At 30.9% G+C, this 26,741-nt stretch overlaps 3 protein-coding genes across 6 annotated transcripts; 2 read left to right on the top strand and 1 right to left on the bottom strand.

Annotated features, from left to right (window-relative positions):
* Positions 1-14: 14 nt before the first annotated feature.
* Positions 15-5,853, bottom strand: LOC126664732 (uncharacterized). Of its 2 annotated transcripts, none has more exons than XM_050357262.1 (10): positions 5,565-5,853; positions 5,025-5,080; positions 4,846-4,923; positions 4,403-4,515; positions 4,224-4,289; positions 3,074-3,175; positions 2,393-2,972; positions 1,787-1,992; positions 1,378-1,541; positions 15-782 (listed from the first exon to the last, which is right to left on the bottom strand). In XM_050357262.1, exons 1-10 carry the CDS (start codon positions 5,699-5,701, stop codon positions 644-646), a joined length of 1,641 nt encoding a protein of 546 aa, XP_050213219.1. In that variant the 5' UTR covers positions 5,702-5,853; the 3' UTR covers positions 15-643. The 2 variants fall into 2 exon arrangements, with proteins under 2 accessions (XP_050213219.1, XP_050213218.1); XM_050357261.2 differs by having other exon boundaries at positions 5,025-5,083; positions 5,565-5,852.
* Positions 5,854-7,777: 1,924 nt separating this feature from the next.
* LOC126661855 (tryptophan--tRNA ligase, chloroplastic/mitochondrial) lies at positions 7,778-14,623 on the top strand. Of its 3 annotated transcripts, XR_007635688.2 has the most exons (16): positions 7,778-8,037; positions 8,127-8,276; positions 8,369-8,456; positions 8,668-8,709; positions 8,927-9,016; positions 9,111-9,233; positions 9,436-9,507; positions 9,898-10,010; positions 10,122-10,143; positions 10,247-10,312; positions 10,492-10,548; positions 11,195-11,241; positions 11,375-11,456; positions 11,577-11,666; positions 12,546-12,860; positions 14,273-14,623. XR_007635688.2 is itself a non-coding variant. In XM_050355745.2 (15 exons), the coding sequence occupies exons 1-15, from the start codon at positions 7,964-7,966 to the stop codon at positions 12,678-12,680; spliced, it is 1,248 nt and encodes a 415-aa protein (XP_050211702.1). In that variant the 5' UTR covers positions 7,778-7,963; the 3' UTR covers positions 12,681-12,950. The 3 variants fall into 3 exon arrangements, 2 of the variants coding, with proteins under 2 accessions (XP_050211702.1, XP_050211694.1); XM_050355745.2 differs by lacking the exon at positions 14,273-14,623 and having other exon boundaries at positions 8,130-8,276; positions 12,546-12,950; XM_050355737.2 differs by lacking the exon at positions 14,273-14,623 and having other exon boundaries at positions 12,546-12,950.
* A 1,465-nt stretch (positions 14,624-16,088) lies between these two features.
* Positions 16,089-18,449, top strand: LOC126664884 (histidine-containing phosphotransfer protein 4-like). Its single transcript, XM_050357495.2, has 6 exons — positions 16,089-16,242; positions 16,649-16,779; positions 16,875-16,943; positions 17,053-17,124; positions 17,360-17,432; positions 18,210-18,449. Exons 1-6 carry the CDS (start codon positions 16,183-16,185, stop codon positions 18,225-18,227), a joined length of 423 nt encoding a protein of 140 aa, XP_050213452.1. The 5' UTR covers positions 16,089-16,182; the 3' UTR covers positions 18,228-18,449.
* Positions 18,450-26,741: the final 8,292 nt, after the last annotated feature.

Here is a 26,741-nt window from a genome sequence, read left to right as displayed (position 1 = left end):
AGCTAGAATACGAGTAAGACTATAAATATGATTGCATAATTATAACTAGTAGGTGCGTATCTGAATAAGAATAATAAAAACTTTTGCTATTCTCTGCACTACAATACTTGAGCCGTGAGACTGACGCCCAAGGAAGAAAGCAAGTCGATAACACAAGTCAACTTCGCATTTTTGTTGACCACTTATCATCCATGCCGAAGTATATTTTAAGCTTATGTAGACTAAATTTACATAACACCTGATATGAAGCAGATTTGCCCGAAACCGTACAATGAATCTGTGATTTCTTGCCCACAAGGTATAAGACATACATCAGGATTTGACACATCTGCAGAGCTGCCGCAATTTACCAGTAATAAGGGCGATAAAGGGCCATAGAGGTTATCGCAGTTTCCGCCCCTACTAACCACCGCTAAATCCAAAAAAACATGTGAAACACCACTTTCAGATCCAGCATTATATATAAAAACTATTGCTTTGAAATTGCTAGCAGGACACCATTCCTTGGAAAGGAGATTTTCTCTCTGTTTTTTCACCCTTTTGCCAAGCCTCAACAGAAGAAGAAAAAGACTAGTGCTATATACAGGGTAAATCTCATTACAGGGACACAAACAGAATTTGGAGCAACGAGGAAATCCTCAATTTATTTGTATTTACTGTCAGCAACACTGGCGCTCCGGATTGCCCAAAATGAGTGAGGCCTCAATTTTTTCTCTGTGGCTGTGAAAAGCCACCCCATTTGGGATTCACAGTTGGTACAATTTGTTATCGTCCATGCATACCTGCAGACAAGCGGGAAAACTATCAAACATAACCTCAAAAAATAATACAAGCATATCTTGCATATTCATTAAAAAAAAAAACATTATCTTGCATACAGTTACTATAACCCAAATTAGATAAAGAGCAGCAAAAGTGCGAGAGTGCAGAAATATGCCACATTAGACATTTTATACATAATATAGTAGTCCGATTTTATGGTACCCTTCTCATCGTCACTGACCAACTCTGGGTCTACTAACCACTAAACTCCACAGGATGCAAGGCAGCTACTTGGTCTCTCTTATTCCCACTTACTGTAAGACTAGCCAAATTATACTACATTAATATATGCAGGTTTACCAATGTTATTTCACATACAGTATCCAAGTGACAGAAAGAGGCTATACTGCTGGGCGAAGCAAGAGTGCAACGCTGGTGTTGCTCCTTACATGACTAAAGGTGATAGGTTCAACTAATTGAAACAACATCGTTGCATATATGGAGAATAAAGGTTGCATACTAGCATATGATAGACAACACTCCCCAAAATTTGCAAGGCAGGGAAAGTCGTGTACTTAGGACATGCTTTATAGAGTTGAAATAAGTTGTTCATACCCGGGAAACCAACTGTATTCCTTAACTGGTCCACCATAGAGTGCCAAGCCTGTTGCTTTATAGAAAGTCATAATTTCATGCACAAAACCATGAGGATTCACATAAGCTCCAAGAGGACCTTCACTAGACATCACCAACATATCACTCCTCCTTGCAATTGCATTCTGCAGAATGAAAAGAAATACAAAACTTAATGAAAACCTGATCAAAATACTAATGTGTTAAGCCATGTGAGTTAATTTTATGTCTAACCAAAAGATTTTTTATATTTTTCATGTGGCGGATGTATTTAGTGGGGTTGGCATGCATCTAAGTCTATTTTTGCAGGCACAAGCAGGAAAAGATACAGGTATGCACCAGCGCAGTGCGCACTCATCCAAAAATATGGACGCAGAAGACCACTAACTACCTGACAATTTTTACAGCGAACATGGTCAAAACTTTTAAGCAAATCAATTTCTCGGTGCAGCCGATATGAAATGCCATCAATCTCCAGAAGCTCCTGCCTTATGGACTGAGAAATAGGCATTTTACTGGCAATAAAAAATGACAACAGATCAGGTTTCTCCACAAGACTGTCCACACTTGGTTGCCCAATTATCTGTCTCCACATATCTGCAAAAAAATTCAAAACAAGACATTTGTGAGATAGAGATGAAAGAGAAACGTCACTCATTCTTTAGAAGGACCTTTTTCTTTCAAGAAAAACTAGTACTTCGAAGATTTACTCAAATCATTCTGGGGACAACTCATTTCTACAGACACCAATTCGCTTTGTGAAGACTTCTAACTTGTGCAGGCAATTGAAACAAACACCAGATACAAGTAATGTATACTAGTCATCAGTCAAATAATTTCACATCATTTTTTTCTTACTATGGATGGGAAAAATATGAGTCATGTCAACTGACTATACAAAACCAAACTGAACTGAACGGTTTGAATTCAATTTTTGTGTGAAAAGTGAAAGCATAACAGCCACGACGTTGTAATTGAATATCCAGGAATAAAGTACCTGCAGCTCTCTGAGCAAGGCAATAGGAGTCATACATACGGTACACCCAATAGGGCCAGTATGCTCTTGAAACTCTACGGAAATGGCTTAAATCAGTTTTTTTCCAGTAGCTTTTGGACACTTCCCCTTTGTGATGTTGCTTTTCAGGTGTGGAGGAATAGCCAGTTCCTAAAATTGTCTTTCCCATTTTTTTGTTATGGCCCAAGTACAATGACTCATTAGAGTCAGAATCATTCGTATTAGAGCTGGTAATTTTAATTCCTGACTCAAAATTCTCATCATCACTGCTTGTCGATTCATTTATCATATCGTTGCTAAATAATGAACCAATTGCAGATTGATGGATTCTCTTTTCAGCTGGGGAAAGCTCACTCTCAAAGCTTTTCTCCGAGTTGGCCTCTGAATCATCATTATCATCTCCATAGGCGTGTGACGAGACATCTCTGCGAGAAACACTTGAAGGTTCTGTGTCTGAGATATTATGGCTATGAAAGTTATGCAATGGTACAACTTTTCCAATTGCATCTCGTGGTGTCCTTGATGGAAGATCTTCCTGAATAATTTGGACTTCCCCACATGGCTAACAGATTGAAAATTGACACTACATCAGTCATCAATTATACATGTTGCTAATAGAAAGCAGTATCAGTAAATGATAATAATAACAGTAAACAGTCTAACCACGCCTTCCACATCAATCCAACGGCGTCTTAAACGAAAGCGCTGCTGGCCGCGAGTAACCACATTTAATGACCCATCCTCTAACCTTCTGTATTGTCGAATCTGTAAGTTGAACATGTTGAGTTCCATAAGCTATTCTATTGGCATGACATCACAAAAAGTAAAATACATGCTGTCATGACAATCAAATCTAAAGATTTAGTCATTGAATTGGTGTTGGCACACAGCAGAACCACACGTAGACACCAAAAATAAAAAGGATAGCAAAAAACTAACGCCTCATATACATGTATAATGCAATAAACTAATGTTTCTGCAAGTGTAAGATGAACAATATTCACTATATCCTTTTCCTCAAATCAAGTCTAATACATAAAATTACTTGACAAGAGCTAGATAAATTTACTAATTGGAAATTCTCAGAGCTAATTTCCATTCCTTGCATCAGGATTGCATTCTTTTACAAAACCTAGGTGATTGCAGAGGCATCATTCACCACATCTTAATATGCTAAATTAGATAGGTATTTCCTGTGTATTTTGACAATGAAAATAATTTACAATACATATCTAGCTTTTCACACATTAAGGCTGATGAATCTATTTACAAAGTCGCAAAGCCAGACATATTTCTGAACATAATATGTACCTTTAACATACATTTGTGTTTTGACACTAAACAGCACAAAAATGATGGTGCCATATAAAGGATGAATTTCTAGCAATAGAAATTGTTATGAAAAAACATATGATAGGTGCATAGGCATCATTCGCCACATCTTAATATGCTAAATTAGATAGGTATTTCCTGTGTATTCTGATAATGAAAATAGTTTACATATCTAGCTTTGCAGTTTGCACACATTAAGGCTCATGAATCTATTTACAAAATCGCAAAGCCAGACATACTTCTTAACATAATATGCACCTTTAACACACATTTGTGTTTTGAAAACAGCACAAAAATGATGGTGCCATATAAAGGATGAATTTCTAGCAATAGAAATTGTTATGAAAAATTATATGATTGCACATGCACACAGATCTCAAGTAATCCTACCAACTTCTATGAAATATGGTACAATCCTACAACTCCTAACCTAATCGCTAACAACAATGTGTAAATAACAGACTGTAGGAATAAAAAATACCTCTGCAGTTGTTCCAATCATAGAAAACTTTAATCTTCCATTCTCAGGACTTAAGTAAGCACGAACCTGGACAACATTTCAAGTATATTGAATAAGCTTGTAAAGGTAAAAAGATTTTCAGAGAGAAGTTCGACGTACAGAATAAGACATATCCTAATTTTCATATTGTATTCACCTACCACGCCTATAATGTAAGGAGCATCAGCTTGGGTCAATGCCCTCTCAACAGCAGATATGAAATTGGGTTGAATAACTCTGAGAGGAAGGATGGCCCCTGGGAAAAGAACAACTCCTGAAAAATATCAAGAAGCAATATTAGGTTACTCTACTTAAACATACTATCTAACATGAACATTTTGCATGTCGCCAGTCCTCATATAAATGAGAAGGTCACTGGCCTTAAAAATATCAAGGTTATGCGTAACTAATTGGATATATTTCTCAACTATTGCATCACTTGGAAAAAAATAGTATATATAGTATGCTGTATGCTCTATACAATTATACTACAAGTACTCTCAATCACTAGTCGGGCACAGATTATGTCCATCATCAATGGTACCTTTGCAAATATACACACGTTTCCAGAGTACAAGACAACGGAATAAATTAATGTCCATACCTTCAAGATAGAACATTGGGAGAGATAATAGAGCACCACCATCTAAGAAAGCCAATCCGCGGTGAGTGTCTTCGACCTCTAGAATATTCAAGTAAAACTGTAACTTGTAAGTCTCACATAATGTAGATACAAATGCACACACATATAAAACAAAGGAGTGCATCTATATCAATGCTTACCGCCAAGATAGGTGTGCAACGGAGCCAAACAAGGGTTAAATGTATGTTCACCAGCACTTCTGAGAATGCAGTGAGTGAGAGAAATGAAGTTAGTACAAAAACAACAATAAAAATTAATAAAACATCAAATATTTACATAATTCGATGTTATTCATTTGTATTTCTCCAAATGACATATCTTATTTCAGAAGTTTCTCAAATTTATATACCTTTGATGGACTTATCATTAATCTACAGGACAAGAGTTCACTAAAGAAACTTACATACAAAAATAGATAAATAAATTAGGCAACAAAAGTCATTGTTTAATGCTTGATTTATTCTTCAAAGTAAAACAACGGTTCCGATACATAAATTAAGCAAACATTCAAAATGCCATAAAAATTCTCCAAATAAAAGCAGAAACAAAAATTATAGTAAAAAATGAGCAATTAAAAAGCTTGAAAAATCGTAAACAAAAAAACAAAAATGCCGGGTCATTAAAATTTAAAATTATAAACTGAATCTATAATATTATGAACTGTAGATTGATAATATTACATAGCGTTGATGAATTCATCATCAGATGATGAGATTTCAAAATCCTCGACTTCCTCGACCTGTAATTCTTCAAATTCAAGCTCGCGTATCTGTTCGATCTGGTATCTCTCTAACTCCCCGATTCCATCGTCTTCCATTTCAGCTTTGCACAGTGTAGAGTAGTCAGCTCTTAGATATTTTCCTTTTTCTTCTAAAAGCCGATAAATGGATTTTACTAAGCTTTTTTTTAGTATGTGCCTGGCATTTGCAATCTGATAATTTTTCAGTTTCTACCCTTTGATCTATCAGTTTTTGTCCTTTGCATCTAATTTTGGTCGCCGTTCGATCACGTGATACACTATTGATATCCTGAAATTTGGGTAATTCCTCTTAGGGTACCCTAATTTTAAAATTAGAGAAATTATTATGTAGACTCGGTCTACCACGTCATCCGTAGACTAACCTATCACATTATGACACGTCATTAAAATGATGGCAATTTTGTAAATTCGTTTTTTACTTATTTACACCTTTGAATAGTAATATTACAAGATTGCCATCATTTTAATGATGTGTTATAATGTGATAGGTTTGGTCTACGGATAACGTGATAGACCGAGTCTACCTAAAAATTTCTTTTCATTTTAATTATCAAACTTTCATTTGAATTGCCGAAATTTTGTTTTTTCCTTTTTAGTTACAGTATCAGTTTTTTTTAACGAGAGTTTTTTCAACTAAAAATATATATGTGACAATCATATCTTACTTATTTATCTAAAAATTGGTCATTTATACATAATTTAATCTAAAATAGCCCCTGTAAAATAAAATTATTCACATGTCACTAATTTTTAAAAAAACAATTAACAAAATCCAATTGCCATGTTGCGAAACTCGGATGCCATACAAGCATTCTGGCCGAAAAAATCTCCCGTTGACGTTAATCAAAAATTATTAAATTTTGGTAACTAAAATAAAATAAAACAAAAGATTGGATATCATTATCAATTATCGTTAAAATTTTAGCACTTAAATTTATGAGTAATGGATAATTAAGTCCCAATTTTATTTGATCATGATGTAGATGATTAAATCTAGATGTGGTAACTTTTGACACGACCAATTCAAAATATTTTCATCAAAATTCATCCATAGCAGATGTAATTAAAATTGGGATAGCAATCATATTAAAAAATCTATATTATTGCAAAATCTATATTAGTTTTTATTAATATGTGAATCTAGTTTTAAATTATATCATGGGGTCTTATTATACAATTCATATAAATTTGAGCTTTATACTTTTTTTATTTGTCTAGCTTTATGTTTTATTTTTAGAAATTATTATCTAATCGCAAAAAATAATCATTTATTTTGTTATAATTTTATCAAGTATATACATAATTTTTACGACGTTCTATAAACTATATAAATAAATGAAAAAAAATAATCAAAAGGACTTAATTTTTTTTTTATCTTGAGAGAAGCGATGATAAAAACTAATAAATTATGTATGACTTTATATTTTTGATCTATAGGAACTTAGTTATCTAAAAGAATTTAAGATTAAAGATGGAAGGTTCTTCCTTATTTTTAATTTTATTATTCTATATTAATTTTATTATTCTATATTAATTATTTGGAATATTAATTTATACAATAATGAAATATAAAAAAATGTTCATTCCACCAGTCTAATTATTTTATCAGAAGCAATTCTAGCTATATTATAAAGGGTTAAGGTACAAAAATAACCCTATTGTTTACTCTGCGACTCACCTTGCCCCCTTATGTTTTTCGAGTCTTAAAAATGACTCTAATATTACCAAAATGTAACAAATATACCCTCCGTCTAACGGTAGCGTGTTTGAACGTTAACTCGGCTGATGTGGCATACAATTATCCATTGTCCTAATGTTTTTCGAGTCTCAAAAATGACCATAACTTTACCAAAATTGAACAAATATAATCCTAACGTTACCAAAGTGGAACAAATATACCCTCTGTCTAACGATGGAGGGTGGAGGGTATATTTGTTCTACTTTGGCAAATTTAGGGTCATTTTTTAGACTCGAAAAATATTAGGGGGATAGGTGAGCCACATAGTAAATATTAGGGCTATTTTTGTACCTTATCCCTATTATAAAAGCATTTAGCGGGCTGAAGAGGAAATAAACTAAAGTTTAAGAAGATGTTCATGGTGTGACAAGTTCAGGCATTAAAATACAATATAAGCCCCTACCGTAACAATCAGCATCAAAACGACAACAATTTCGGGCCGCGAAAATTTCTTGTATGAATTAGCGACGCGATTATTTTCCAAAATCCCAAAAGCTAATCTTCCTCAAATCCTCTTCCACTTAAATCTCGCAAAAATACATTATCCAATTCTAGCCGGCGCCAAACACGACGACCGGATAATGGGACGAGCACTTCTTTCACAGTTTCTCCTCCTCTCCAACACCACTCCACGGCTGGCGTCCTCCTCTTCACTGTAACTCTCTTTCATAACCACTTTAATCTGAAATTGAAACTACTAAAACTATTAATTATTTCACTTTTTTTTTTAATTCTAATCTCAAGCAGGTCACTCAATGGACTTCGACGGAAATGTATTAGATCTTCGAGGCTGCTAGTTCGTCCAAACGCAAGTTACGCCACTGCTCTTCGTTGCCATTGCAGTGTCTCCGCCGCTGAACCTGCCTCTCCGCCGGCTTCTTCCAGCTCTGTAAAGTAATTATTTAGTTTTACTATGATAAAATGACAATGAGGTTATAAGTTTTTACCAAAAGAGAACTGTGGTAACTGGATGATATGGTTTACAGGAAGAGGATAGTGTCAGGAGTCCAGCCTACAGGCTCTATTCACCTCGGAAATTATCTCGGTGCTATTAAAAATTGGATTGCTCTTCAGGTAAATTAGGTAATTTATTTTTTATTTTCTTGCTATTTCAGGATTATAAGTTTATAAACTTATTGGAAGTAATGTTTGATTAATGTAGTTTATCTAGAATATGTACTAGGGGAGCATAATTCGATTAATGCACATATAAAATTTTAGTGTTATAGCTATCAGGGTTTCGTTGGATTTGATAAATGAAATGTTGTTTTCTCCATTTTTGCAGAATACATATGAAACTCTCTTCTTTATTGTGGACCTCCATGCGGTATGTTTCTAATTTCATCAATGCTCAGTAGCCATACACTTTCTTTTTATTTTATTTTATGTACCCAAACTCGAGTAGACTCTTATGTTGTTCATTCATGTGTTAATATTTTGCTATTATTGCACATGTGTGTATGGCTGCTCTAATATCTATTGAAATTTCAATCCTCTTATGTATTGATTTTTTTTTATACATTAATTAATTGCAATTTATGCAGATTACATTACCATATGATACACAACAATTAGCCAAGGCTACAAGGGATACAGCTGCAATTTATTTGGCATGTGGTGTGGACTCTTCCAAGGTTGTACAGCTTTAGTAATCCTTGATATTCATCTATTTGGACCCTTAAAGTTATTTGATGTTTGACATTTGATTACTCGGATTTGTATGGCCAGGCTTCTGTTTTCGTGCAGTCTCATGTACGTGCTCATGTAGAACTCATGTGGCTTCTAAGTTCTGCCACACCAATTGGTTGGCTGAATAGAATGATTCAGTTCAAAGAGAAATCTCGCAAGGAGGTAGGTCTATTCCGTGTGGTGTGTGCTAATATTTTCACAAGTAACTGTGTGCGCCTTTCAAAATCTACAGTTATACATTATGACTTGTGCCTCTTATCAGTGCTTTGTAATTTTGATACTTGAGAAAACTTTTTAAAGCTGCATTTACGTTTTTGTCATCAGTTTAGTTTAATTACATAACTTGGTTTTCCACTTCTTGCAGGGGGATGAAAATGTCGGGGTTGCTCTTTTGACTTATCCTGTTTTGATGGCTTCTGATATTCTTCTGTATCAGGTGGGTTTTAAATCATGCAAATCTTTTATGATACTAGTTTCATTCCTGGAAGTTGCTATGCAAACCAATCTTTCATGATACTAATATCAATTCGACGCTCAATCTTAAGTGTGAATCTGTGGAAGTAGTTAGGAAAGTGGAATTGAGGGTGGAGGGAGGTGTGGTGATGAAATAAGTTTCCTGAATTTTCAGCTAGTGTAATAGTCATTAATAAGCTGATCCTAACTAGATTTGAAGTGAGCCTATAGTCACTGTGTTCTGGTAATCATTAATGATTTAATCGGCAAATTCCTATAGTTTTCTTTCTGCTTAGTTTTATGTATTGATGAATGTCAATAAATTGGTAATCAAATATGCACAATCCTTATAATTTGCAGCATGCCTCTGTAGTCTGACTTTGTCCCAGTTGGTGAGGATCAAAAGCAGCATCTGGAGTTGACCCGTGAGCTGGCCGAGCGTGTTAACTATTTATACGGAGGAAGAAAGTGGAAAAAATTAGGAGGGTAAGAATTTAAGTATTGATGACTATGATACACATTTCTTTGATAAATTATTTGGTGTCATTGTGTTCAGTTTACTTTGTCCAATTTGATATGTTTGTATGCTTGTTTCAGGCGAGGAGGTGCTATCTTTAAGGTGGATTATTCTTCTTGATATCTGGTTATTAGTCTTCACATGCAATGATCATGTAATAAGTGATGAGCAGTTATTTTTTTCCTCATTGCTTTTCATGATGTAGGTTCCTGAACCTCTTATTCCGCCAACTGGAGCTCGAGTTATGTCTTTGACTGACGGTCTTGCTAAGGTAATCGGCACTATAATTTTTAGACTTTCAATTTAACCATAGTTGCATGTAACATATTTTCTTGGATATTACATTCATTATTCGTAATTAACATTTTCTGGGAATTCATTCTTTTAGTATACATTTGTAGGGTTCTTGTTATACTCACTAACTTTTCCTATTGATGTAATCTTATCTAGATGTCAAAGTCTGCACCTTCTGATCAATCTCGAATCAATCTTCTTGACCCTAAAGATGTGAGTCATCGTATCTGACCTTGTTGCATTCAGTTTAAGGATTAATGATTGTAAGTAACCATTATCAAACACAGTGCTATCTATTTTGGTATTTTGCTTCTTGGAGAGTTGAAAACAATGGCTTGTTTGCCTGGTTTGGTATAAGTCGCACTGTGATGTTGGTGACATCAGTGGTTAAGTAATAATTTACATGGTCTATTTGTTGTGAATTGATCTAAATTCCAAGCATACTGCATCATCCTCCAAAATTTAGGTAATTTCTTCTTCATGACCGACTAAAGACTATATGGGTAGAAGGTACAATAGAATGCTATGGAAAAGGCTATTTGATAAGGGGTACTGATTATCTACTTATAGTGTTGTTGACGTTGTAAAAGGAAAGTGAAAGTAAAGTAAATGGTTAAACAGCAGTTAGATCCTCATGAGTTTTGAAGATGCGTTTTGGAAATATTTGCAAAGAGTATTCATTAGTCATGTAAAGATATGAAATTTGCAATTATGGTTTTCCTAGACTATGTATATTTCAATTTACTCTTCAGGTACGTGCCTGTTGTAGTAGAAATTTCTCTTGCGTACATGTGATTTATAGCATTTTTATTTTGGTTTTGAATTTTTTTATCCCCCTGATTCCTCTTATGTCTTGTAGGTGATAGCAAACAAGATAAAGCGATGCAAAACTGATTCATTTCCAGGGTAAATTTTTCTGTCCTGCATTTGAAAGATTTTTTCTTTCTCAAGTTGTTCATTTTAAGATACTTCTACTGCACAGTATCTTATAGTGTCTTGTCTGAGTGTGTTTTCTTGTTGTTCTTTTTATTTAATACAGCCTTGAATTTGACAATCCTGAAAGACCTGAGTGTAACAATCTTCTTTCAGTGTATCAACTTGTTTCAGGCAAAACAAAAGAGGTAGTAACATCATGTCCAATTTGTTTGATTTTGGTGCCCGATTATGATACTATCCTTAGTAGCTTTGATATATCCTATTATTATAGTTAATCTGGCTAATGTCCTCCCTTGTCTTTTCAGGAGATTGAACAGGAATGTAATAATATGAATTGGGGCATGTTCAAACCTCTCCTAACAGATGCCGTGATTGATCACCTACATCCCATCCAGGTGTATATTTCTGTGCATGTGATCTATGCATGGAGACATTATATTTAATAGCCATTCAACCTCTCTTTGTATATTTGTTATTTTTGGGGCAGGGCGGGGGAACAGTGTAACTACTATTTTTTTTCAATTGTTAGTAGATATGTGATTTAACATATTCTAGTTACCTGTGGGCTTTTGTTGGAACTGGCTTCACCTTAGTTCTATCCCATTAATGAATCAGGAATTGGCACCAGTGAAAGAAGTTGTTTTTATTCATAAAAAATAAATTGTAGGTAACTTTTGTTATTGAATGGAAAAACTTTGCCCAAAGGAAGTGGTTGAATCTTTGAGGTTCAAACTCCAAAGTCTGACATTCTAACCACTGGGATGGGATGTGGGGATGAAGGATGTCCTTTGTTATGTAGGTCATGAATCATTTATGGTAAGCCAAATTGAATTGTGATGGCCATTTTAACTGGCCATATTTTTCTTTTTTTCATTCTTGAATACATGGGTTTTCTTTTTTCATACTTCTTCAGTTAAGGTTTCAAGGAGCTTTGTTTGTGCATTTTCCAGTATGGTGCAACCCCATCTGAACCATCTGGCTTCTGGCGATATGTTTATGCCTTGGTTAATATATAGAATACTTCTGCTTTTGTGTCGTCATTTTGCTTGTGATTCCCGGTGCTGTAAATGATTTACCTTTCTCAATGATTTCAAATATTATTCTATTGGCTGTTAGAAAGTGACAGATTTCAAGTATTCTTCTATTGGCTGTTGTGTATTACTGACACCTCTATGCAGATTGTTGTTTCTTCTGCTAAAAAGATTTCACTTTTTTATTCTGCTCTCATTGAAACTGACGTCTATTTGTCTTAATCATTGCTTCTATATTTCCAGGTTCGATATGAGGAAATAATATCTGATTCAGCTTATTTGGATAGAGTTTTAGAGGAAGGTGCAAACAAAGCTTCAGAGATAGCAGATGCTACTCTCAATAATGTATACCAGGCAATGGGATTTTTGCGGAGATGAATGGAATCAATGCTTGAGGGTGAGTTATGTAAAAATATCTGTCAGGTTGCAACCTTAAAGTTAACTTTTGGAGGATCTAGAATTGCCCACAATTATTTGGAGTACACCCATGAGCATATTTTAGATGAGTGTATGGGATGACTTGTTGCGAAGGTCCCACAGTTTTGCTTCAATGGACAGGTGCCCCATTTATCTCCGTTGATTATTGCATTTGCTATTTTTCAGTGACATGTATCTATGCAATGACTAACTGGTGATCTTTTGTTGATATATTTTATATCTCCATATTAATATAATGTGATTTATATTCACTAAAGAGAATCTGTTTAACCATTTTGCTTACTAGATTTGCTCCCTACTTTGCTAACATACAACCTAATTTTTTTAGTTCTACCAAGCAAAATAGACCACAAAAGATACGGAAAATTCGAAAGTAAGTGATTAATAGGTCTGCGATGAAATGAGATTTTACTAGAGTTCAAATATGGTGTGAGTTTCTAGTTTTTAGCGTGGATTTGGTAACGATATGGCTGTATACACAGTGACTAATAGAATAAGAACACCATATCATTATGCTTGAAACATTCTTATTCCGATACAATACTAATCATGAGGCTTTGATATTTTGTAATCATTTTTCTTTTTTATCTAAAATCTTCCCGGTGGCTTAGTTACTATAACTAGAAGCTGAACGTGATACTTCTTGTAGCATCTATCCTGTTTTGTGGTGGAATTCTTATCAGCATGCGAGAGTGATGGGAAGAGGGAATATTAGTTCTCCAATCAAACCCAAAAACATTAACCATATTCTCATTCCATTCCACCCACTCATAGTTTGATTTTGTTTTTGCAAAAGAAAGGATGTGACCACTCATGGACAAGGACTAAGATGTCAATTACATACCAAAACCACTCTCTTGGGCAGGTGGCAAGGGAATCAATTGGACATGCTTTGCTCTTCTCTAACTCCTTTTAAAATTTTTTGTTGAAAAGATAACGGCAAATAGGAAATGACACTCTTTGCTTATCAGTTATTTTCTGTCTTGTTTTGTCATCTGCTGATTATATTGATATGTGAAAATAAATAAATTTGTAGACATTATTTATTGTGACGCATTAACATATTCACCGCGAGGCATTTTTGCCAGCGTGAAGAATGTGTTATAGCTTTGTTCTGCTTCACCAACTTTAGCTAATGTGGAGTTTAGATAGAGGTCATTGTACACTGTTAATTGTTGTTTATTCTGATTTATTGGGGGACTATGTAGCACGGACACAGATATAGGAAACCAGTGCAAAACTGTGTTATTTTAAAGTTTTTATGTTAAAAAGAAAGTTTATATTTGAAACGCCAAGTTTTTGATACGTTTTTAGAAATGTTGATTGGATGAAGTGGCATGCTAGTTGGGGGGATATAGAAAAAGAAAGTTGTGCATGAAGGAACTTTGTGTCACAAACTGTATCTCACTTGTATTGTGTGTTGGTACATTATGCCATATTGCCTTGTTTTCAAATTTAGGAGGCAATGTTGAGAGAAAAGCAGATGCCTATTTTATTTTTGGATTCGATTGGGTATGTGTTAACTCGTGCAGGCGCTGGTAGCAATGATATTTGAGGAATTGGTGCACGAGTAAGATTCATGAGTCATCTTCAGGAACTATAGCTGTGTTCGTCCTTGTTGGCGTATCGTCTGTCTGCCACATGCTGGCAGCTGCTGCCTATGAAATGTTCCACTAATATCATTTTATTAGTTAACTAAGATTCTTCGATTCTTCACCTAGAAATGTGAGAAGCTCACTATTTCAGATAGAAATTTCGATTTTAACACTTGAAAAATTGAAGGAAAAAGTTAATATTTCTCTTTATTTTTTTCTCCTAAAGAAATACACTGTGTTTTATGGCAAGTAAATATACTGATGTCAGTAGACTACAGCTTTATAACACTTTTTAACTTCTTAAAATTTCTAGTGCAATATGTCCTTGTATACAAGTTAGCGAGAAGGTAAAACTTTTGAAAGCAGTATAAACTAAACTGGCACCAATTTGAAATAAGCAAAGTGATTTTAGTGACATTTTGAGTTTGTAAGTGATTTTCGGTCATATTGTGCGTATAGCAATCGGTTTTTGATTATTTATGCCAAATTAAACCTTATAGTTTGTGTACATAATCAATTGAAAATCAACTCAATTTTTTTAGTGACCAACTTTTTTTATTGAATTTTTATTATAGTTTAATTATCAAAATGAAATAAGTTAAAATATGGTAATCAAAATAAAATAAGTGTAAAGTACAATGATCCCAAAAATCAGTTCTATGTGTTATACTGTAACCGTTTAATCAGTTCGAAATTTATATCTCATAATCTCAATCAAATATGGTCTAGGTCTTTGCCAAAAAAAAAATGGTCTAGGTAACGATGGCTAATGGTACTACGATACATTAATCTGCAACTATTTTGAGTTTTAGAAGTCGGATGTTTTTGATTCCAATGGTGGTGAAAAATGAAATTATTCCATATTACGGTTGTGATATATCATTCGTGCAACAAATCGATCACATGTTTGTAATATTAGAATATTTAGTGCTCGTTTAATTTTGGCCTAATGGTAAAAAGACACTTTTTCAATTTGATTTATTGCAAACATATCCAAATCTTTTAAATATTGTGAATCTATTTCAATTTGGGTAATTACTGAAAATCTATCCAATTTTTTGAAATCGATTCAATATTTTAAAATTAATTTATCCAAACCATGTGTTATTTTAATCGACAGCTCTTTCTCTTTTCAATTATTGTAGGATAATTAAATCAATTTCAAAAAAATGGATCGACTTTCAACAAATTATTAAATTGGGATAGAATAACAACTTTTGAATGTTTTGGATAAATTTTTTTAGAAAAAAATATGGAGTTTTTGGCACCATTAGTTCTCTAGTTGTTATCATTAAATATTCATATATTATAAACACTTGGTTGATTGTGTAAATAGCATAGCGTAAAAGTTTCGTTGGATGATAATTATACAACACAATAGTTGTGCTACGTCATCCGTGCAATAAACCAATAAGGCGTTAGTCATGTGCTAATATATAATAATAAAAAAAATTAAAAATTTTCTATTGCAAATGCTCATTGGTTTGTTTAAAAAATGACGTGACACAACTGTTGTATAATACTCTTATTTATCTTGGGGTAATGATTTACTCAATAATTTATAAAGAATCAAAATAGGAAATCACAAAAACCTACACACGTGGACCAATGATTTTAGTAATACTACATAGATTCACTTTCTTTTCTTGACAACAAAAAGGAGACGTGTCAATCCTGATATTTTAGCCGCATTTTGCAATGATTATCTCTGTTCAGGATACACTATAAATAGTCGAGCTCAGCTGCCTCTTAACAACATCAATCCTTCTCTCCCTCAGTAGAACATAATTTTACACTCTTTTTTATTGAAGCATATCACATTTTTCTGCTTCCTTTTTATTAAAGAAATGGATAAAAAGTACTTGCATCACCAGGTTGCCTACCTAAGAAAATCCCTCTTTGATCAGGTTTACTAATTATATCCCTTTTAATTGCTTTATTACAAACATTAATTTAATTATTGAAATGATACTTTTTAATTATTTATCGGATATTTATTAATTATGCACGTCGTTAGTTATAACTTATATATTTAATATTATCTCGTCGTATGGCTAACTCAACTCACAAGGATTATACTATATAATTTTTTAAAAAGATTCACAGAGTTAATTAACAATGAAATCTTTATTGCTCTGAACTTTAAATCTTGGAATATTCATACATAATTTTTTGAAAGGGAACAAAATGTTGGAAATGATGGTGAATTGATGCTTATGCGGCTAATAAAGCAAGAATAGGACATAACATTTAAAAATGCAGTAGTATTTTATTACTTATTAAAGAAAATGTGTGATGTGGGGGTTATTGCAGGGATTCCTTGATGATCAATTCATGCAACTTGAGGATTTGCAAGATGATGCAAACCCTAATTTTGTTGAAGAAATTGTGACTTCCTTCTACAGTGATTCAGCTAGATTAATCCATAGCATAGAACAAGCGCTGTAAGTAATTATAATGATAATGCCTTATATATATATTTAATAACATTACCATATAACTTATATCTTATGTTTGATGTTACATTTATGTTTGGCAGAGTGGGTAGGCCAGTTGATTTTGGGAAACTAGATGATTACATGCACCAGTATAAAGGTAGCAGCTCAAGGTAAATTAATATGATCAACAAAGCTACACTTAAATCAAGTAAAAGGGTTGCAGATTTTAATTTTAGCTTTAACAAAAAAAAAATCTTATAATTTGGATTATATATGTAGCATTGGAGCTAAGAAGGTGAAGATGGCATGTATACAGTTTAGAGAATATTGCTGTTCGAGAAATATTGAAGGGTAATAATAATAATTTTCTTTATCCTTTTTGTTTTCTTTCTTGGAAATAGCTCTTTTAATTCAGACACATTTAAAGAGAAATTCTTAGCTAGACTCTATCACTGCATCATTTCGTGATTCGGTAATATTCAGATAATTTTGTTCACGGATAATGTGATGAATATAAAAATCTCTTCACAATTTGCCAGCAATGCTTCAGTTCAGATGTTGAGCTGTTTTGGTGTTATTATTGCAGTTGCATAAGGAGTTTCCAACAACTAAAGCAAGAACATGCTACTTTGAGGAGGAAGCTTGAAACTTATTTTCAGGTTACTGCTAATTTATTGCTATTTAATTTTGGCTTATCCCCTTAAAAACCCCTCACCTTTTACCTCCAATTCATTTGCACCCTCACGTTGCAAAACCACCAAATATACCCAAATTACGATTTTTCACTTTCAATTGCACCCTCAAGCATTAAATTGATCTCTTTTCACTTGAAAAAATAGGTTTATTTTTGTTTTAAATAAAATATTAAGTCCTATTTTAAAATATATGCTAAAATTTAAAGTATTGATTTGAACATTTTTCAAGTGAAAAGAGGTCAATTTGATGCTTGAGGGTACAATTGAAAGTGAAAGGTCGTAATTTGGGTATATTTGGTGGTTTTACAACGTGAGGGTGCAAACGAATTGGGGATAAAAGGTGGGGGGTTTTTAAGGGGATAAGCCTTTAATTTTTAGCAAAGTGAAATTACCTAACCACAACTATAGTCCGTTCATCAAATATAACATGATTTTTAAATTTTGTCGGTTTAGTCCATTTTTTCCGATATTTTTCAAATAATATTTATAGTTCATTTAAACTGCACGATATTAAACGCTCACATATACAAATTTTATCATACTTGGTTTATATAACATTACAGCATATCAGCTTCCAAGTGGATGTGAACAAATGTAAAACTGCTGGATTAGACTGATAAAATTTGAAAATTAAGATAGGTTATAATATATATTAGTTCAATTTGCCTTAATTTTTTAGAACTAATAATTTTGGATTGTGCTTAATAATGATGCATCTTATTTGATTATTATTATTTTCAGTTGGCAAGACAAGCTTAACAAGCATAAGGAACAGGACTAGCATTTTCTGGACTAAAAACACTATAATACAGTGTCTCACTACTCTACGATTGGATAAATGTATGCATATGGAGGATTTTCAATAATTTTGTCTGATAAATGCCAATTCTGAACTGATTACAATGTTAAAAAAAAAAATACTTTAATTTCTATGACTATGTTGATCTATATATATATATACATATTTCTTTGTTTCTCCAATTTATCTCGTGTCAATTGTAATGTATTATATTTTAATAACAAAAAAAGAGGTGTTAATCGTAATTCGGTCCTCAGCAATTGAGGACACTAATGTAATTTTAAAAGATACATATAAAAGTATTTTTGATAAATTAAATATTAGAACCAAAAACAAATGTTGACCAGCTGGTTGATTTGGTGATGAAGTAAAATGAGCATAAAAGTAAATTTGGTCTTGTTGAATTAAATAAAAATCTAATAAAAAAATAAATTTAAATCTTGACTAGTTGTATTTTAATTTTAATTTTAATTTTTTAATTTTTATAATAATAGTCTAATTTAATATTTTATTATAATTTTGTCAATTTTTGTCAATTAATTTAATTGTTCTAATTTTTGCTTGTAAGTGACTGAAAAATAGCTATAATTGCTATGAAATATTAAAATTAGACTATTATTATAAAAATTGAAATATTTAAATAAAATTATAATAATCTGTAAAAAATTATATTTAATTTATTATTAAACCTTAAATAAAAAAAATACTATCAAAAGAAAACCTTATATAAAATTATCAACAGTCCTAATTAGAAATTTAGAATGGCACTCTGAAAGCGTGGTGGGCTTAACCCATAGACCTCCATATCGAAACTTGAGTGTCATGTAGACTAGGTTGGTTATTTTGTAGAGTTTTTTAAGACAAATACCCCCAAAACACCTAAATAATCTCAAGATCACCTACTGTCTAAAATTAATTGAATTTTACGATTTGAGTATTATCACTTTACAAAAATAAACTTTCAATCAATCGAGACTGTAGTTGATCAACATATGTTGTGCTCTCACTCTAAATCCAACAGTGGAGATTGTTTAGACGGCGGCGGCGGTGGTACTACTGGTGTCGGATTAGTGTCTTCTTTTAAAATCAGCCGCAAACGGCGGAGGAAGAAGAAGAAAACAGTGAGTAGTATTGTGAAAGGTCAGGATGATGATGATGAGCTTGAACGGTGTGTGTCTGCTTACGTGGAGTCGGTTGGCGCTTACGACGGAGCTGTTGCTAGTGCAGTTGGAGAGGACAGTAGCTCTCTGTTTGTGGATGCATACAGTTGGGAAGTCAGATGAATTTTTAATAATTTTTTCAGTTTTGGCCTGGGTTTTGTTCTTTGGCCATTTGGAGGTGAGGTTGATTTCTCAAAAACGACAACATCCCATTCTGCTAAAATGATAGCATGTGCGCATGATAATCTTGCTATGCTTCCTCCTACTATTATTGCCTTTGCTTTCTTCTTCTTCTCACTCATTATGATTTTATTTCTCTATTTTTAATACTGTATATTTGGTATTTGTGTGATTGTTTCTCTTTGAAATTTATGAGCTTTAATTTTCTTTATGCATTTGATATAATTTTGTATATATTCTCTTTATGCATTTGATGTCCAGGTTTTTGTTTTCTATTATTGATCAATTTTTATGCATTAGTGGAGTAATATTGTTTAGTTGTTAGTTGCTTTTAGATTTATTTTTTGTTGTCTTCTGCTCTTTCATCAATTTATGTTTTTATTAAACATGTATGTATTACCAATTTAATCTTTTATGCATTAGTGGAGTAATATTAAACTTATGGTTTATATCGGTTAGCTAAATATAAGTTTACCAAAAGTTGATTATCAGTTTACTTAAAGCAATTTACTATTGTTTATTTTTTATAAAATTATAAATATTAAATTTATAGTTTATATCGATTTACTAAATATATGTTTACCAACAGTTGACTATCAGATTACTTAAATACAATTTACTATTGTTTATTTTTTAAAAATTATAAATTATTAAACTTATGGTTTATATCGGTTTACTAACTATAATTTTACCAACGGTTGACTATCAGTTTACTTAAGAAACAATTTACTATTGTTTATTTTAAAAAAAATAGAATATTGAATTTATGATTTATATCGGTTTACTAAATATAAGTTTATCAACAGTTGACTATCAGTTTACTTAAAAATTATATCAGTTATTTTTTAAAAATTATAAAATATTAAACTTATGATTTATATCAGTTTACTAAATATAAGTTTACCAACAGTTGACCATCAGTTTACTTAAAAAACAATTTATGATTGTTTATTTTTTAAGATTATATAATATTAAACTTATGGTTTATATCGGTTTACTAAATATAAGTTTACCAACTGTTGACTATCAATTTACTTAAACACAATTGATTATTGTTTATTTTATAAAAATTACATAATATTAAATTTATGGTTTATATCGGTTTAATAAATATAAGTTTACCAACGGTTGACTATAATTTTACTTAAACACAATTTACTATTTTTTATTTTTAAAAAAATTATAAATTAATAAACTTATGATTTATATCGGTCTACTAAATATAATTTACCAACGGTTGGCTATTAGTTTACTTAAAAAGCAATTTACTATTGTTTATGTTTCAAAATTATAAAATATTAAACTTATGTTTTATATCGGTTTACTAAATATAAGTTTACCAACTGTTGACTATCAGTTTACTTAACACATAGTTGATTATTGTTTATTTTTTAAAAATAATAAATTATTAAACTTATAGTTTATATCGGTTTACTAAATATAAGTTTGCCAGCGGTTGACTATCAGTTTACTTAAGAAACAATTTACTAGTGTTTATTTTTTAAAAATTATAAATTATTAAACTTATGGTTTATACCGGTTTACTAAATATAAATTTACCAACGGTTGACTACTAGTTTATTTAAAAGGCAATTTACTATTGTTTATTTTTTAGAAAATAAAATATTAAACTTATAGTTTATATCGGTTTGCTAAATATAAGTTTACCAAAAATTGACTATCAGTTTACTTAAAAACAATTTACTATTGTTATTTTTAAAAAAGTAATAAATATTAAATTTATAGTTTATATTGATTTACTAAACATAAGTTTACCAACAGTTGACTATCAAATTACTTAAATACAATTTACTATTGTTTATTTTTTAAAAATTATAAATTATTAAACTTATGGTTTATATCGGTTTACTAACTATAAATTTTACCAACGGTTGACTATCAGTTTACTTAAAAAACAATTTACTATTGTTTATTTTTTTAAAAAATTAGAATATTAAACTTATGATTTATATCGGTTTACTAAATATAAAAGTTCGTGAATTTATTTATAATTAGCCCTAAATAAAATCCAAATCATTAAGCAAATGCTAGATCAATTTTGTCAAATCTCACTGTTAGTTAATGTTGGTTTTAATATATAGAAGACATGTCCATAAGTGATTGTCATCTTCGTCTCATCCGGGTAAATAAACAACAAGACAAAAATCAACAATTCTATATCATAGCAAACTTTCAAATAGACAAATATCCCATATATTTATTTTATTTCAAATTGTTTTCTATATTTTAACAAAAGAACTACAACTTCAAGTCACTACCAAAATCTAGAACTACAATTTTCATTGAGCTATTTTATCAAACACTTAAGGAGCATTACTAAAAAAAATCATCTCCACAAATGAAGAGTTTGAGACCAAACAAACATAGAAACATAAATCAATCTGAAATTAAAACTCAAATTCACAAATAAGAATACAAAACTGAATAAAAGAACAATTAAATAAAAACAGAAAAAATAAGTGACCTTTATAGCTACATTTCCAGAGTAAAGAAGAAATAATTTGTCGAGCAGAAATAATTAAAACAAAATCCCTATCTTTTCTAATATTAAGAACTCATCAGCAACTATGTATCTTACTTGTCAACTCTAACTCCAATCCAACCAAAATTTTAAACAGAAAAAGAATAAAACATTACTACTTGGACCAAACAAGTAATCAAAAAACCAAGAATTCAAAATTCCAGAAAACATAAACAATTGAATTCCAAATTCAAACTGAAGCGTCCTCACTATCGAAGTTGCCACTTTCAGTTCTGACGATGGCGTTATCATCATCGGAATCCCTATTTTCTTCCATTACTTTTTCACTTTGTTCCACTAATGCGATGAAAACAACTAAATCACGAATCTCAGACGGGCTGTACAGACAGCAGAGAAAACAATGGTTGATGTGGCCATTTGTTAGATTTGGGTAGAGAAATAGTATCAGCGATAAAAAAAATTAGGATTAAATTCAAGTCAAGATAGTTGAACATCTTTCTGATGTTATTTGACAGTGAAGACAAAAAATAAAAGTTTAAAGATGAAAGGAAATCAATTAGTTCCGTTTTTTTCCGACAAAATTAGCGGAACTGTACGTGTGAGATTATTTAAGGCTTGGGCGGTGGTGAGAGTAATTTCCTCTATTTCATATGGTGATTTTGCAATAAAAGAAATATGGTGGTACGCATGAGAATATTTAGATCTATTGTGGTGCCGGGCCTAATTTCCACTATTTTGTAAAGCCATAACTCTCTAATGGGTGTCATGTAAGACTATCTTTTTATGGAGAAATTCTTAGGTAAATTCAATCAACCACGTTATCCGTAGACTAGTCCTATTATATTATCACACGTTATTAAAATGATGGCAATTTTGTAATATTACAATACAAATGTGTAAATAAATAATAAATACTCCCTCCATTCTGAAATAGTTGTCGTTTTAGTCATTTTCACACAAATTAAGAAATCAATAAATATGTCTAAAATTATAATATTTTTACTAAATTAGCCCTTCTTGAAACTTGTTAACATTAATTAGTATGACTCTTTATTTGTATTTTTGTATTCTTTCAATGAATTAATGAGGGATATATGTGGAAAAATAGCAATAAATGCTTTCTTGGTATTCTAAAGTGACAAGTATTATGGAACAAAAATATCTCCCTAAAATGGAGGGAGTATAAGATTGTCATCATTTTAATAACGTGTCATAATGTGATAGATTTAGTTCACGAATGACGTAATGAACTGAGTTTACATAAGAATTTTTTTTTTATGAGTGACAAATACGTGGCGGATCTTTTCAACACCAAATTAATTACGGCAAATCTCTTTTCAATTATGGATATTTTTTAAATAAAATAATATATAATTTAGGCTATAACGAAGGCACTTTAAAAATTGAACTATTTGATGAAAAATGTCTTTAAACGTTTAATTTTTTAGGATCATTTTAAAGATCGAACTGATTGTCTCAGTTACAAATTTGACCGTATCGATTCCGGTCTGGTTCACTGGCCAAACCGGTCCATGGCCATTTCTAAATAAACTAGTGTCGCTTTACGTGTTTCACACGTGGCTCGTAGTGTGACTCGTCAAATATTGTATTTATATATAATTAATAATTATTTTTATAATTATAGATTGTATTTAAGTATAAAATGTTAAATAATTGCTGAAATAATAGTTAATTAGGGATTATTTATCTTATTTATAGAGAGTATAAATAGAAAATATTAAATAATAATTACATCAATAATTTATTAGTAGCAATTTATTTTAATTAGAATTCTTGATGATTTAATTACAATTAAAATAATAATTATTAAATATTTAAAATAGTATATTTTAATTAGTAGTTTAAAAAATTATCTTGATATAGTATTATAAGTAATTTATGATTAATAATTATATTTTATAATTAAAAAAGAATATTATCGTAAATGTGCTTTACGTGCTATGCACGTGGCTCGTGGCATAACTCGTCAATTTATATCAATTAAAATTTATTACAAATATATAAATTTATGTTATTTATAATCAATATTATATTAGTTAGAATATTTGTTAGATAACTTCAATCAATTATGATATCATTATAATTAGTGGTTGTCTCCTACATATTCATATTTTTTAATAATTGTATATATATTAAAATTAACAAAAAAGCAAATCCATTACTCCCTCCATTTTGAAATAGTTGTCGCTTTAGGGAAATTTTTTTTGTTCCATAATACTTGTCACTTTAGAAAACCAAGAAAGCATTTATTACTATTTTTCCACATATATCCCTCATCAATTCATTGAAAGAATACAAAATACAAATAAAGAGTCATATTAATTAATGTTAACAAGTTTCAAGAAGGGCTAATTTAGTAAAGATACTTATAATTTTAAACATATTTATTAATTTCTTAATTTGTGTGAAAATGACTAAAGCGACAACTATTTCAGAATGGAGGGAGTATCTAATTTTATCTCTTTTTAAAATTTAATATTGATATATTAAATAAATAAATAGACAATTTAAATAATTTTAATTTGGTTTGTACGATGTCTTCGTCCTCTTCTGAATTTCGTTCTTGTTCATGTAAAACATATCAAATTGTAATCAATAATTTATCATATAAATTTTTAATATATAACGATGAGTTTAAAAGGCCAATTCTTGTTTATTTATATATTAATTAACATATACCCTAATTCAACTTAACTTTAGTTGCATTAGTATCAAATTAATTTTGCTGGCAGGAACTCTTTTTAATGCATAACATTATTTCGTATAATCTTTATTCTAGGGTTAACATAGTAGTAATATGCATAGAGGACTCTTAAGAAGAGTTTTAAGTGGCGATGTCTTTGCCTTATCCAAATTAAATTCTAACCGTACCTTATCTTAATTTATAATTAATTAATTAGATAAAAACTATAAAAACCTTCAATAAACTAAGGCTTAATTTCTTAAAAAAACCCCACCTTGTATTTTTTTTTCGTTTATACCCTGACCTTGTAAAAACACCATTTGTACCCAATTTTGAGTTTTTATGTTTTATCTCTACCCAAAAGCATTAAATTGTACTCTTTTCATTTGAAAAAAAGTTTAAAACAATCCTTCATTTTTAACTTATATACTAATTAGATATTAATATTATTAATAATACAAAAATACCATATTTTTCAAAAAATTAAAAAATAATAATAATTTTTTTTAATTTTTTTTAAAAATATTTCCGACAAAAAATTAAAAATAATAATAATTTTTTTTAATTTTTTATTATTTTATCAAATTAAAAATAATTAATTAATTATTTGGATGTATTTGATTATTTTTTAAGTTTAAGGATTTATTTGTATATTTTAAAATAGAAAAAAGTATGTTTTAAACTCTTTTCCAAATGAAAAAAGTACAATTTAATGCTTTTGGGTAGAGATGAAACATAAAAACCCAAAATTGAGTACAAATGGTGTTTTTACAAGGTCAGGGTATAAACGAAGAAAAAGTGCAAGGTGGGGGTTTTTTAAGAAATTAAGCCATAAACTAATTAATCAGTAGTAATTTATAAAGGGTTATTTAGTAATTTTGCCTGTCTCCCCCCCTTATCCGTGCTTTTATATATAGTACTAGTTTTTCGCCACGTGCTACGCACGTGAGCGACATTCATATGACCCGTTATATATTAAGAATAATTAAAATATTAAATAAAATAGTGTTGGTAGTAAATTATTATAGATTATTTTTTATTCATATGTATGATACATGTGCGTGATAATTATATGACCCGTTGTTTAATTATTAAATATAATATTTTAATAATTATTCTATAATCTACCATTTCTTACACTAAATTATAGAATTTGTTTATTATCTTCATTTTTCTATTTTTTTATCGTTATCTATAATTACATCTCAAAAACTGATACTTACATTATATATATGCCAATTAAACATGTAATGTAATAAAATTTAAAAAGAATCAAAATAATAAATTTAGAGTGTACAAATATATATAAATTAGAAGGTGTTATGGTTAAACTATATGTATAATTTGAAGGATTACTTGTAAACTATGAAAAATAATTGTAGAATCGATAAAATTTGGAGTGCCATAATTAAAATTTAAAAAGAATCCAAAAGACAAATATATAAATCATAAGGACATACTTGGAAACTCTTAGAAATTTGGGAGACCGTGGCTCTTTGTCTCCATATACCTAGGGGTGTAAATGAACCGAGCCGAGCCGAGTTTTGGAGTGTTCATGTTCGGCTCGTTTAGCGAACAAGGTGTTCATGTTCGGTTCATGTTCAGTCGAGCTTTGAACAGAGTGTTCATGTTCGGTTCGTTTAAATTTTATAGTGTTCATGTTCGGTTCGTGTTCGGCTCGTGTTCGTTCGTTTAACCGCTAAACGAACAAGTTCGCGAACAAGCTCACGAACGAGCTCGATAAGTACTAAACGAGCTCGTTCACGAACAAGCTCGCGAACGAACTCGATAAGTACTAAACGAGCTTGTTCGTGAGCCCGCTCGTTTAGCGGATAAACGAACGAACACGAACTCTTAAACGAACAAATACGAATATGAGCTGAATAAATTAATAACAATAATCGAACTCGTTCACGAATATGAGCTG

Source organism: Mercurialis annua, linkage group LG1-X (assembly GCF_937616625.2).
Source record: "Mercurialis annua linkage group LG1-X, ddMerAnnu1.2, whole genome shotgun sequence".
In the NCBI taxonomy this organism is placed as follows: Eukaryota; Viridiplantae; Streptophyta; class Magnoliopsida; order Malpighiales; family Euphorbiaceae; genus Mercurialis; species Mercurialis annua.
Note: the sequence above shows the minus strand (reverse complement) of the source record. Positions and strands in the feature narration are given on the sequence as shown.